This window comes from Argiope bruennichi, chromosome X1 (genome assembly GCF_947563725.1).
Source record: "Argiope bruennichi chromosome X1, qqArgBrue1.1, whole genome shotgun sequence".
In the NCBI taxonomy this organism is placed as follows: Eukaryota; Metazoa; Arthropoda; class Arachnida; order Araneae; family Araneidae; genus Argiope; species Argiope bruennichi.
This window is the reverse complement of record NC_079162.1, coordinates 73,787,058-73,801,791: the sequence shown is the minus strand read 5'-3', so window position 1 is coordinate 73,801,791 and position 14,734 is coordinate 73,787,058. Positions and strand designations below refer to the sequence as shown.

General features: G+C 28.9%; 1 protein-coding gene across 3 annotated transcripts in view; it reads right to left on the bottom strand.

The window, feature by feature from the left end:
• LOC129958298 (alpha-1,6-mannosyl-glycoprotein 2-beta-N-acetylglucosaminyltransferase-like) overlaps nt 1-14,734 on the bottom strand; it is an 84,238-nt gene that overhangs the window by 32,993 nt on the left and 36,511 nt on the right. For all 3 annotated transcript variants that reach the window (XM_056070686.1, XM_056070685.1, XM_056070687.1), the window contains exon 2: nt 3,049-3,100. In XM_056070686.1, the coding sequence (XP_055926661.1) occupies nt 3,049-3,064 (16 nt within the window). In that variant the 5' untranslated portion in view covers nt 3,065-3,100. The remainder of the gene's footprint in view (nt 1-3,048; nt 3,101-14,734) is intronic.

Below are 14,734 nucleotides of genomic sequence, written 5' to 3'. Positions count from 1 at the left end.
ATTTGATTATCGGTGAAATCTAGCTTTAATGTACTGCATTATTTTTCACATGATTCTGAAGATAGAAATGAAGTTAGAATTTTGTAAACTGATGGAAGAAACATTTCACAACAAATATTATTTTTGAAATAACTACAAAATTCAAGCATTTTCTCCGAATTTAAAAGTATTTGAAATCCAACGTGAAAATATTCTTATTTTTCTGAAAAATTTCTAAATGAGATTCTATCATTATTTCATTGATTCAGTTGAACAATCATTTATATTTATTGGAAATGATAAATTTTTTTAAAGGACTCAAACACTGAAGATCTGAATAAATTTTATTCGAATTTTAGTAAATATTTTACTTTTTTGTCATTATTTTGGCGATATATTGATTTACGCATTTTATTTCAATGCATCTAGTGTATACAGACATAATGAAGATTTTGCAATAGTATTATTATGTATTGCATTTCCATATTTGCACAATAAATGTTTATAAATCTTTCCTTAATACAGTGTAATAAAAATAATTTTCACCGATTAGCATGCATTTTCTGCAATTATTAGAGTATCGTAATTATGAGATATAGACATTTAAAAAATGATTAATAATCAAAAATGTTTAACCAATTATTATGCTGTGGATAAAAAAAAAAAAAAAAAACTACAAACTGCGTGAGAAAGAAAAGCAAGATAACGATTAAAAAAAGTAAATTGAAAATGACGCAGGTGCAAATGTTTTTTTTTCCTTCATGTGACAACTTTAGATGACTTGTACTCTGATTATAAAACTAATTACCACATTGGGAAGAAATCTCCGATAATTTTAAACATTAGGAATGATATGCATAATATGAAAGCTTAAATCAAATATACTTTCCTTTGTTTAATTATTTTGTGTTCCAAGTATCAAAAACTTACTACATCAGCACACATAAACCTATTTAATAGACACTCAGAAAAAAATGGAATACAATGTTCAGGATTTTAATGGGATAGAAGCTATACTTCAACATTTTAATTTGATCTAAATTATAAGTTTAGCCTAACTATTTGAAATTCACCTCTGAAATATATCCGCAAGAAAACTTCTATTTTAATCTTATTAATATATTAATAAATTGAAATTTCAAATTATATTAGAAATAAGAAAATTAGAAATAAAACCTGATAACGCAAACAACCTAAATAAAAGGTTTTATTAATTGTTAGTATTAACAAGGATTTTTTTTCCAGATATCATCAACTTAAATAGCTGAATGACTTTAATAATAGCATTAAGTAACAAAGTGAGAATATATAAAAAATTAACTTTTAAAGCAATGCAAAAATTTATAAAAGGACAATAAACTGGAAATAATTATTTTATTTGAAAAAAATATTTTACTCGTTTTAATTTATTATATTTGAAGTAAAAAAATATGTGAAATGCACTTCTTTATTTAAATTTGAAACCTCATTTGCTGTATTCTTATTTTATTTAATCTAATTTTAAGACCATTGGGAGGGCATTGCAATCATTAATCCAAAAGTCGTAAGCGTTCAAAACAAATTATTGCATTTGATTATTTTTCAAATTTTGCCAATTGATGACAAAAATGCCAACTCAGGCAAAATTCAGGAGGGGGGGGGGTATTCCCGCTTTTTGCCACGTCATTGTAGTTTGAAGAATGAACTAATTACGTTTTTATTCGCAACCAAATTGAAATGCATACTCAGGAAAAATTCTGGATATAGGCAGGGGTTCCCTCCCGCCCTTTTCCCACGTCATTCAAGTGAAGAACGTTGCATTTGTGCCTATTCACAACCAGATGATTGATTACACACTTTAAATAAGCTATCCGAGGCAAATATGGTCAGTGCAACTGAAGTATTAACTTCTGACAAAAAAAGCGGCTCTATTATCTTGAATAAGCAAGAAGATAGTTTTTAATAGCATTTTAAGCTGAATTAGTCCATTAATCTTTTTTATAGATGAAGTAATCTGTGTTTACTTGCTTTCAGCACGGCTGTTCTTATTCGTTATCGTAAATGTACCTTGTTTTCGTGTAGTGTTTGAATTGAAGAAATGCATTATTGAGTCTGATAAAACATTTAATGCTCTTTAATAATATTGCATAATAATTTCCAAATCGTTTATGGTGCTTGCAGGAATCATGAAAGATATAAATCTGAAGAGAAATTAGGCCACTAATATCTATAGTACTTATATATATATAGTTATCCCTTTAAATTTTAAAAGCATTTTATTTTAATATTTATTTTATGCATTCTCGTTGTGTGTGTGTGGTTTTTTTTCTCCCCCTACAATGATTTCAAAGTTCGTGACCGTTTGCACTTTTGTTAGCATTTAAGACAGTCTTTGATTTAAAAAAAAAATTATTTCACATTATTTCAAATAGATATAAACAAATTTCCTCCTTGAAAATAACGAGGTTGTGCCATTTTATAATCATTTGTTTTTGCTGAATCAAGATAAATCTCAGTGGAAAAGGATATATTGAGAAAAATAGGAAAGTCGCTGCATCATCTTCCATGACTATATTAATTCCAAAAAAGTATCCTGCAAAATTTTAAAGTGAAAACCAAGTTTTTTTTCAAAAACTTAGAGGGAATATAACTGTTTTTTCATCCTTTCAACAACGGCTCAACCATTACAATTTCAGTTTGAACTAAAAGTGGCTAGATTTACGTATAGGTATCTTTCTACTTTCAAACGCTATACAAGCTTTGTTTTGAGAAGAGAGCTTAGATAAATAACTTTTGACACATTTGCTTGATCCAGATCCAGTTATGAAACTATTCAGGGGGGGGGGGGGTACAACGTAGTAACCTTAAGTGTTTTTTTTTTTTTTTTTTGTCAACTAAAGGCTTTGATGCTGAAGAAATTTTTATTTCAAAGTAGAAATGGTTTTGGAATGAGCATGTACTAAGATGTAGAATATAGGTCAGAAGTGTTATATTAACAGTGTTATCTATAATTTTAGAAAATTCATTTCATTACTCTTTGAGGATAAAAAGTAATTTTAATAATACTTTTCAGAAGTTGTAGCAACTTACCTATTAGATGCAGCATTGCAAATGCGATATTGTCAAATTTTTCCTCGTGTTTCTAAAAATTAAAAATACAGAAATTAACAAAGAGTCAACAGTAAATACATTTTTTAAACAATTGCAGAGTTTCATTAAATTAGATGGATAATTGTATGAAAACACTTTGGCTTCTGGGGAGATTTTTTAAAAACTTTTTCAATCAATTATATTTTTATGCGCTCTCTATAGTGCCAAATTTTCAATAGCGAAAAGTCTCTCTTATATTCATCTAAATCATCAATCTCTTAAAGCATCTTAAATTCTCAAAGTTTCATATTTCAATCTACAAAATTTGTAGAGATATGCATATTTTTAAATTCAGAAGGACAAGTCACAAATTTAGATTAAAACATTTATTTTAGAAATGTAAATTCATTCAGTACCGAAAAACTCTTATGTAAATACTTGTCTAATAGTACATTTCATGACTTTAAGGGCATTAGCTAATTAAGCATAATGTTGTTCACTTTGATTGATCGACAGTTGCAACATCGACTTTACAAAGAAGGAGAGAAAAATTGAAATTTAAGATCTCAGAGAAGCACTAGAATGCCGAGAAAGAAAATAAATTTCTTTGCTCACATTTGTCTGCTTTCTAAAAGAGTGGTGTATTTCAGTAAAAAGGAACGTTTGGATATTATGACGATTTATGTTATATGTAATCATACTTCAGGCCTAGTTATAAAAGAAAACAAATGCTTTTTCTGAATTCCCTGCATCTTTCTAGGAAGTGTGTTTACAGAACGGTTAGCGATTACAAATTACAGGATTCTTTCTTTCTTTCTTGAAGAGGATCAGTCATGATGCGGCGTTATGCATGAGATGTATCAATTGACATTTTTTTTTGGCTTATTTTTCAATTTCCTCAATTAGAACTCAACATTCCAAAACCGAAAATATAAGAATATTTTGACGTAGTAACTGGCATCCATATAGTATTCTTGTAATAAATAAACTATATCCTATTAGCATAAGATATTATACAATATATCTACGATGTTGTCCGATATTCTGAATAACGGGCAATATTGTGATAATATCGTAACAATGTTGTTGGGCATTTGTTGCTAATAGAGTACAATAGTTACAAGGCAACTACATGCTTGACGTCTAGAATTTTACAATTGGGTCCAACCTTAGGTGAAATTAAATCCTTCTTTTCTGAGAAATGCAGTTTGGTTAGATGAATGTAGCTTTAGTCGAAATAGAAGTATTGTCCCTTTTGAAATTGTAAAATTCCATTCTTCGTACAAAAGTTTCATCATGAATGACAATTTTCTGTAAAGGTTCTGTTCTATTTTGTGCGATCTGGCGTATTAAGCAAGTTTTTGGTTGGTCATGTTTTGTGCAAGAGTATGCGGAATTTTACTCATTGACACCTTTTTGCTATGATGGACCGTATAATAATTTAATTTTCCAAACTTTTTATTATACCCCTCTACAGAAACCAAAGTATTTCTATACATTTGCGTATACCCTGATTAATGCAACATTGTAATGGAAAGTATATGTTTGATTGCAGTAGATAGGAAATAAACGTTTATTTCTCTTTTTCTGGAGAACCTTTATATATATGTAAACATATTTTAACAGTGCGTGGGCGAAAAGATGGAACTTTTGGAAATTTTATCTCCTATTTACCTCATCACGAGAGTCATAATTTGCACAAGAGAGAAGCGATGATAAAGTGACATCTCTTTAAATCGCGATATAGTTTCAAAGTAACAGAAATATTTCCCTTCAGTGATTTTACTATTAGATTTCGATAGGGATTTCTTTGACACGTGTAGGTTTAGGAAAGGGAATCTTAGATATCTTTGAAAAGATATGTGTGAGTGATAGGGATTTTTAAACTCTCACTCGGAGCTTGAAAAAAGGAATAGTCATTAGTTTTCTGAAGCTTGTGTTATAAATAATTAAGTAAAAAAGAGGAAATTGGATCAGGAAATAAGAAACATTTTAGAATGAAGTTAACATGGACTAATTTAATACAAAAATTAGGAAATTAATTAGGATTTAATTTAGATTTAAAAATATCATTATATATTATTTCAAATTTATTTATTTTAGCCTGAAAAGAGAAACGTCTAGTGTTGGGTTGAGAGAGTTACTAAAAGGAAATGTTACTGTCAATACGTTACTGGCACTTTACTCAAAAGTTGCCTTATGTCAAGTCTGTATTTTATGCACTGAGTTTGAATTAATGGTGCTGGTCTATACAGCGCTTTGAGATATTAAGTACATGTTAACTCAAGAGTTAAAATGGAGTAATCTCGTGAGTGACCAACAATGTGTTAAGAAGAATAAAGCAGAAAGTAAGCTATTTCGTATATCATGAATAATTTGAAAATGATGCTTGTTAGTACTGTTGTGAAATTCTTTAATTATTTGGCACATTTGAGATAAAATATTATCCCTGTTATTTGAATTTTCTTTAAACAATTAAATCTGTGATTAACGATATACAGTTTCAATACAATAACTGATTTCTTGCTGGAAGTCATTGTTCAGTTATGTATTCTAAGCCAGACCACTGAGAAGAGATGACGCCACTTCTGTCGGTGGTTTAATAAACATAAGAGCATTTAATCCTCAAAAATGCGCTCTCGGCTTAGTAGGTCCTTATATATTTTTCTTCTTAATAAGACTCAAAGAAAATTATATCTGTGCAACAGAAAACATTAGTTGCATGAAAGTATAATATATAAAATACAAAAGAGTAATGTTATATTTACTACTGACCATTTAAGATCATTAAAGGCACGAAGTTTTTAAAAGGTTTTTATGGATTAGTGCGCTTTAAAAAGTGAAAAATCGAAGTAATATATAATATTTAACTTATTTATACATAATAAAACGAACGTGCATTATTAAATTCGAAATAAAACTTTACTGTGAACTTCTTCCATTATATATTGTAATGCGAGTTGGTGCATTGGGTTTCAGAGACCCGCATATCTCTTTTCCGAGATAAGAAAATGGAGGAAAATTTCCAACATGCAAGAGGTCAGTTTACAAATGACTTTGGATGCAGCTGAAATTTTTACACAGAAAAAAGGATTTTCTATGATATACGTTTAAAGTGGTCGGGCCTTAAAAGCTCAATCCGCCTACTCCATTTTTTTTTTTTTTTTTTTTTTTTTTTTTTTGCGGAATTTTCAAAGCAAATGACTTCATTTTGAGAGGAAAACTATTCACTACGCCATTTCAAAAGAAAAAGTTTTATGCGGTTCCTTTGCTGAAGTTAAAAAAAAAAAGACAATTATCAAAGAAAAGAGAGTTGAGTAAAATAGATACTTAGACAAATTTAATAAAGTGTTTCTAAATAATTACTTTTTAATTGATTCAAAATTATTTTACAGTAAAATAAACAAGAATTCGAAAGCTTAGAAACAATGATATATTGAGCGAAATCACTTGAAGACACGATGTTTGACTTGAGAACCCTTGAATGAGTTGATCTGAATTTCAATTGTTCGCCTACGTATTCAAAGCGATACTTGAGTTAATTAGCGGCATTTTAAGCAAACGCATACGTTTTAAAAATCAGATAAATAAATTTCTGCCGTCTTGACTACATCAAACTTTTAATTAGCATTAAATATGCACTACTGGTTACCTACTTATTTTTACTAAAATGAGTCAATTCAGTTCACATATTATAATGAGGAGAAAATATGTTAAATCTAATTTAAATAAATTGATTACGAAAATACGTTATTGAAACACTTTTTATGTATAAACTTGGTTTTTGAAATTTTTGCGTTTAGGCTCATTTTTTTTTCACACATATTTTTTTTTTTGGATTTATGACAAATGCTGTTACAACTTGCAATGATACTTTGTCAATATTCAGAAAATATCAATCAAATGATGAATTTATTATGCATCTAAATAAATAACAATAAATTAACTCAGCATAAAAGCTGACAGGCCAGTTGTTTTTAGGATTTTTATAAGAAATTTCTTTATGCAAAACATATATTTCATAGGTTTACAGCAATTAACCTATGAAATTAAGATAGAATTATTTAATGAGATAACAACATGACCTCTAACAATACTAATTTTGATAATGAGTAAAACAAAGTTTATGACTTTGACAAAGCTTTGAGACACGACTTTGACAAAGCTTGACAATATTGAACATATAAAAATAAAAATAGGTATAACACTTTCGAAAAAATTAAATTAACCAATGGAAGTAGTCTCCCCTAAATTTCCTCGAATACTCTCTAATAAAAATGTTAACCTCCTCTAACGCATAAAATTGTCGACCTTGGGCAAGGACACAAGTGGCAAGGGTCCAACTCTTCATTTTCACACATATGAGAGTCATGTGCTTCGCAATATAAGAAAAACCGGCATTTATGTCTTAATTGCATGATATTGGAGAGCAATGGCGAGAAATAGTTACGAAATATAGATCTTTTGATTAATCTTTGCTACGTGTTTATTACATAAATACTAAAAATTCAAATATGCATTTTGGACGCTTTTTATTATAATAATTATTATTATTTTGAAGATTGAAACCAAAATTTGGCTTAGAACTACAATTGTATTCACAAAATCACTAACTAAATTTCATTTATTTTAATCTTTGCATTTCTGAGTTATTGGGTTTAAATAATTGCAAAATTACAGACGACAGGCTATTAACCATTTGACAGATTGGGTTCAAAATTTGATTAAAATCTACGCTTTAGATGCTAAAACTGTGAATCAAATTTCATTTACCTAGGTTGTTAAGTTTTTGAATTATTGTGTTAACAGATATTCAAGAAATACAGACCGATGGACGGTCAACCCCTTGACTGATTTGGTTCAAAGTATGATAAGAATCTACAGTTTAGATGCTGAATCTGTGAACCAAATTTTATCCATCCAGCTCTTTTGTTTTGCAGTTATCGTGTTCTCTTATACTCTCTCTAACAGGCAGACTTCCTCTGAATGGATTTTGTTCAAAATTTCATAGAAATTTACAAATTTGGCTTAAAGTCCACATTCCAAATTTCATCCGTCTAGCTCAAAGCGTTTTTAAATTATTGCGTTCACAAAGAGACAGAAATAATTCCAAAAATGTGTTTTTCTAAAGATGTGCAATTCTTAAATGTGGAGATGCATCAAAATCTCGAGTTTAAATATTTTGACGGTTACAGTACTTTCTCTTTGTACATGAGAAAGTACAAAAAGTGGAAGGATGAATTAAATTAATCATCATTTCATAAATGAAAAAAAATTCATCGTACATTAAAAAAATTATTTTTAAGTTTTACATATATGAAGCAATAAAAACTTGAATCGATTTATTTCATAGATCTGGAGTGTTAACCGAGTTTAATTTTATAAAACACAATTTTAAGATTTTTCTTCCATTTCTGTTCTTTTTTTAATTGATAAATATTTTGCGATTCCCCAGTTAAGACATAAATAAAAAAATGATCAATTATTTAACGATAAATATATAAAATTAAATTTCAAATAGTTATGAAGGAAATTTCATTGAAATATTTTGAAAACAGAATGATTTTCTACACAATATTTTCTTAGAAATATTAAAGACAATAAAAATCAGAAAATTAATAAGTTTTTGCAATCCATAATTTAAAAAATGTTATTTAGTGGCAAGAATTACTGTTGCTTTTAAACAATGAGACTCGACCTTGTTCACCGTTGTATTCATTTACTTACACGACGCTCCTTTTTGAAGATAGTTTATATATTCACATGTTACTGAAATATTTATATTTTCAAATTGGGACTGTTGACTTAGCTGTAAAATACTAGAAGTTTGATTCCAGATAGTGTCTCTTTCAATTGAGTCAGATGTGTTGATAATACACCGGTATCCATAAATTAAGGAACAACAACAAAATGCTGATTTAAGCGCACAAAAGTAGATTATGAATACCAGAATAAAGCTGGTACAATAGTCAAGAGTGGAAGTAGGTATTACTGACTGATCAATGAATATGCAATAACTTGAATCAACGTGGCAAACATATAGGTCATAACAGAATAAAAGGTAATATGCAATATGATAAAACAATATTATGCATATGATATGCAGATTTATATTTTTTCTCTTGATATTGGAAATGATATGAGTAACAGAATATATGAAGGTTATCTTTTAACGTGGCAGAATTATGGGTAAATTAGAGGAAGACAGTTGAATCGGAGATTTTAGCAATGAATTTGGAATTGCGGACAGCTTTATTGAATATTTGTGGAAAGGAATTTAAAAAGTTGAAACAGTGACAAGGTAATATAATTCTGGGCGACAAGCTAGAATTTTTTGCAAGTAAGAATTCTTATACACAATAGCTGTTAAATTGCCACAAGAAATGCAAACATGTATAGTATCGGAGATGAATCATATTTGTTTGTTTACTAATAACCATGTGTTTTGAGTATTTCCAGCAACGAGAAGAGATCTGAGAAATATCGTGAGCACATCGACTTGATTGATCACTTAAGTGAAATTGTACTACTTCACGGATGAAAGCATATTTTATTCATCATCTGATTCAAGGTGCCAATACATTGGTCGTTCATTTCGAAATGGATAGTCTTCTATGTGGTATGTGTTACCATAATAATATGGTTTGAACAGGCATATGCAAATTACGTCTTGGAATGTAAAATTATTAGTTCCTTGATTATTTCCAAGGTATTATAGTGCTTCATATTTTCAATTTTTATGATGCTATTAGAAATTAATTTTTCTTCATGGTTGGCAATGCTCAGTGTGTGTGTGCGTGTTGCCTATCTTCTTGAAAGTGGTGAAATGAGTCGAATGGCGTGATCTGTGTTCTCATCCGACCTTAATCACATAGAATTTGAATGGGTTGACTCCAGCGATGCACAACAAAGTGAAGTTCACCAACAATTAGTAGAAAAACATTGTTTCCGTTCTTAAACAAGAATTTATTATCTCTTATTTTCCTGGATAACCTTATCATTATTGTGCGATGCTCTGTATAACTTCTGATGAAACGCGCATACACATTTTAGCAAGGTGTCATAAAAGAAACTATATAATTAAATTACTGCAAACATCTCACTTAACTTTTAAAAACTATAAATGAGTACATTTCTTTTTGTACAATATATATTCAACATTATTATTTTTATCTTAAAATTTTTGCTTTAATTCGATTGTATATGTATTTATTAACATAAAATTAATACAGATTATTTCTCTAATGGAATGGTTTCTCTTAATTTATGGACTTCAGCTTAACATGTAGCTCCATGAAGATCACATTAACACTGTATTTGCCGCTCAAATTGTAAGTCTTGATTATGGTTCTGTAAGTGATCATTTGTATTTAATAACAGCAATTTTTGAGTTCAGTTTAGGAGCATTGATTTCTAATTTTGAGGCAATGCAAAGGCTATTTTGGGATGGGTTTCGTAATTTTGAGGCGCAATCAGATAGATGATGAAGGTGATGCCTGAGCTGCCGTCATTCTTTTTCTAACTTTCACGCCACATCAGTACGAAGACATTTGAGTCATGACTTCAGATTAAGCTTGCATGCATGCATACACAGCGGATACTTGATGGAATCGAATTCAGAACCAAGAAACCCCAAGACCCGAAGCCGAAGCTTTACAATCAGGTCACCATGGCTACTCTCCCCCTTTCTGCAATTTTTGAGATAAAACATAAAAATATTCTGAGAATTGTCTTTATCTGATTTACTCTTCACTCAAATCGGATAAAAAATTAATTATTTTCTCTAATGCATCTCATTTCTTATTGATTAATTGTAAAACACCTGATGTACAAATCCATATCAAAATAAAAAATAAGAATTTATGAATCAAATTATAGAAACAATTTAATATTTCTCTCCCTATATAATTTATCCACCCGAATGGAAGAATTCGGAAAAATTACAACCGAATAATTTTGAGTTCAGGTATAATCTTTGACTGTTTTTTCCCCACAGGAAGAAGTGAAATCCACTAATACAAAGATGAAACAGAATGCATTCTTTTATTAAAGTAAATAATTTGAAATAGGTTTTTAAGACAATTTTCATGATGTATTGCCTTAATTTCTGGCTGTCGCAAATTTACTTTCAATAAAACTCATTTTATATTCCTCACAAATTCGAAGTTTTGTATTTATTTACAAACTGTTTAAAATCCAAGCACTTATACGTTTTTTTTTATTGTAGGATCTTTAAATCCTGCATGGACTTCTACAAGAATGCATCATTAAGCGAATACTGAGGCGATTTGTAGAAAATGTTATTTTTTTTAATTGTGAAAGCACCAAAATAAGTCTTAAAAGTTTTCTTTTACAGAAGAAGGTAATTAGAAAAAATATCTGAATGCAATCTAGAAGGGAAAAGGATATTCCTTTTGCTCAAAGATATAAGGAAAAGAAATCTTCTAATTTGATTAATTGTAAGGGCGGAAAAGGTAGTAACTGACAAAAAATTTTCAAAGAGGAGTCGCATGCAAAAGTCGAAAGATAGTCGATGTTTGAAAGTTGAAATTCACTTTTCAGCCAGTAACTTCTAAGCAAAACTTTCAATACAAAAATTATTCATTATGATGAGGTGATAATTCACTTAATTTATATTTTAATCGTAAATCATAAGGGAGTTATGGTTAGTCGCCACAAATGCCACCATCAACACTCTATCCCGTTATCTAGAGTTACCTGAATGATAATTGGTACCACCATGGGAATTAAAGGCGAAGACCCAATATTTCCCGTAGGAAGTATCTGCATTCATTGGACAGAAGGCAAACCAACCTCACACCATTACTACCGTTTCAGGAGAAGCGAGAATCATCTTGCTTATCCGGTTACTTTTCATCTATTTACTCGTGGCATCCCTAGAGGATATGGAATTATGAAGAAATGAAAAAAATTCAATGCCCAATCACTTTCATCACCATTAAGCTGAATGGCTAATCTGTGAACTCTCCGAGATTTTTACCTTCTCAACAATATATCCAATCAAAATGCCTCTAATTATCAAAACTCACAAAATAACATAGGTAAAAAGTTATACATTAAATTATATTACTTTTAAATGATGAGCAGAAAAGGAGAAAAATCTGAAGAAAGTTTTCAAAAGTTGTGTCATGAGAACTCTTTTACAATAAGTAATATTTCTATAAGGCACATGTGCATGAGAATATAAAATTCTCAAAATTGCAGAAAATTATTACGCCGCTGAATAATCACAAACTTTTCTAATTCAGAAAATTATTACTCTGTTATACGATTGTGCATTAATTCATTAAGAGCAACTGACAAATAAAAGAGCCACAAGAACGCGTAACAGAATATAATTTAAATACGAAAAAAAAAATGATTCAGTATGAAAATATAAAAATGCATTAAGATGCATAAATTATTTAATTTTATATTCTGTTTTAATTAAATTTGCCATGATCAATGATCCTGCTTTTTTTTTAACAAAACATTTTTGAAATACTGTAATAGTCAGTATCTTTTAGCAGAATCCGTTTTACAGCGGGATTATTTTCGTCTGCAAGTTAAATGAAAACACTAATTATAATTTTATCCCTAATATTTCCTATGGAAAAAGTATTTGATTTCTTAGTGTGAATGAAAATTTATTTTAATTCTAACTATCGATTTTTGAACAGTAAAAATATTCTTTTCCGGCTCTAAAATTTAATACTTCATTAAATATTTTTAAAAATCCCTTATTAAAATAATTTTCAATTTTTTTGGCATAACTTTTTTTTAGCAGATGTAAGAGAAATAACGTTTAATTGTTAAAAATAAATATTTCTCAGGAAAACCAATGGCCGTTCTGTTCCTCCAATAAAGCATGAATTAGAAACAAATTAATTTTTTCTGTGTAGAAAAGAAACAACTTTTAAAAGTTTCTCTTTAATTCGATTTGTTTCATGTCTATAAACATGAAATTTAATATTCAACTTATTAAAATTTAAGCAAAACTATTTTATTGCAACAATGCTATTTTAATATTTTAAGAAATTAATTATAATTTAATCTATTAATAAAATGAAATTTTAATTTCTTAGCTGGTAGTAAGTTTGGGAAAAATGGATTTCAAGATTAAAAAGTATAAATTAAATAAAAAAAAATATTGTATATAATAAAACTGGGTTTTTAATAACTGCTTTTAACTAAACTTATTCAAAATACACATATGTTAATAAAATCGAATTTTCCCTAAATATTAGACTAAATTTTGAATGTGACATTCGCAAGAGGCATAATCTGAATCTTGTAACCTATTTATAGCATTTTTTTTTATTAAGTGAAAATCTTGTTCTTAGAAATCTCAGTAAGATACAATTTATTTAATATTCGTAGAATAAACCGAGAAAAGGAAAGGATGCATAAAATTTTGAAGATACTTAGGTTCTTATCAATCAGAGAAAAAGCTTTTTTTTTTAAATATATAAAAAAAAAGAACATTATGAATAGGATTTGAAAAACAACTGGAAAAATAACATAAGGAATCTTTACACTAAAATTACTTACTTCTCAAAGAAGACTTGTTAAGAACTAGGAATTTCTTCAAATCACTTTCTAATTTTTAATTTAATTGGGCAATTTATCTCGTTGTTTACATTGCCAAAGAAATTACTCATGTACGATTGATTCAATATGGAAAGAGCAGATGCAGATTTTTTAAAAATTTCTGTTAATTATTTTCAGGAAACTGATGTTTTTTTCAACAAACTGATACAACAAACCAATATACCACCAATAATTTTTAACATTTTCTGATTTTAATTCACCACCTAAGAATATATAGTCTTGAAAATAAATTTCACGGTTTACAGGCTTAAGTAAAGGACCATAAAAATTGGTTTTGGTTATTACTAACGGCCGAATTGAGCAATAAATAAAGCATCCAACAATAAGCAATACAGATATCTGTGCTGTTTTGGTCTTTTAAATTGTCCCCGGAACGCATGCTAAATTTATTTCCACAATAAGATAAGCTTTATCAGAGCTGCTTTGAGGTTTATGTTAACACAAAAAGTATTCTGGAAAAAGATGAATCATATATTTATACCTACATAAAATACTCTTGTAAGAAAATATATGCATTCATCATTTAAATAATAAGTGTTAGTAGCGATCATGCTTTGCTTTTCGAGGTTTTTGACTTACTAATTTGGTTAGAACCGATTTTACATTAAGAAGGAAGAGGCAGTATTTTTTAATTTTCTTATCGCTTTTATTATAATGGAAAATGAGATGGGAATACCAGTTTTTATTTTTCGAAAAAGCTTTCTACATAACGGAAAAAGAGAAAAAAGAAAGAAAGGAAATGTACGTTGTAATTTCTTAAAAGATTCGGCGAACAACAACAACAACAAAGAAATGCAAGACATTAACTCTACTCGTGCATTATGATACAGAACCCAACATTAATCTCTCTCGTTGAAAAAAATAAAAAAGAACTCAGTGGAATTTCAATTACATTCCAGTTCTTTTTTCGCCTTCAGATGTTTCGTCTATCTGTGAAGCGTTGTAATGTAATAAGAATCTACAAGAAAAACACTACACACGACGGAAAAAGTCAGCTATTTGTTTCAGTCTTATCGATTTCCAGGCAAAAAGAAGAAGAAGAAGGAAAAAAAAACTTTCTTTTCTAAGCTATATT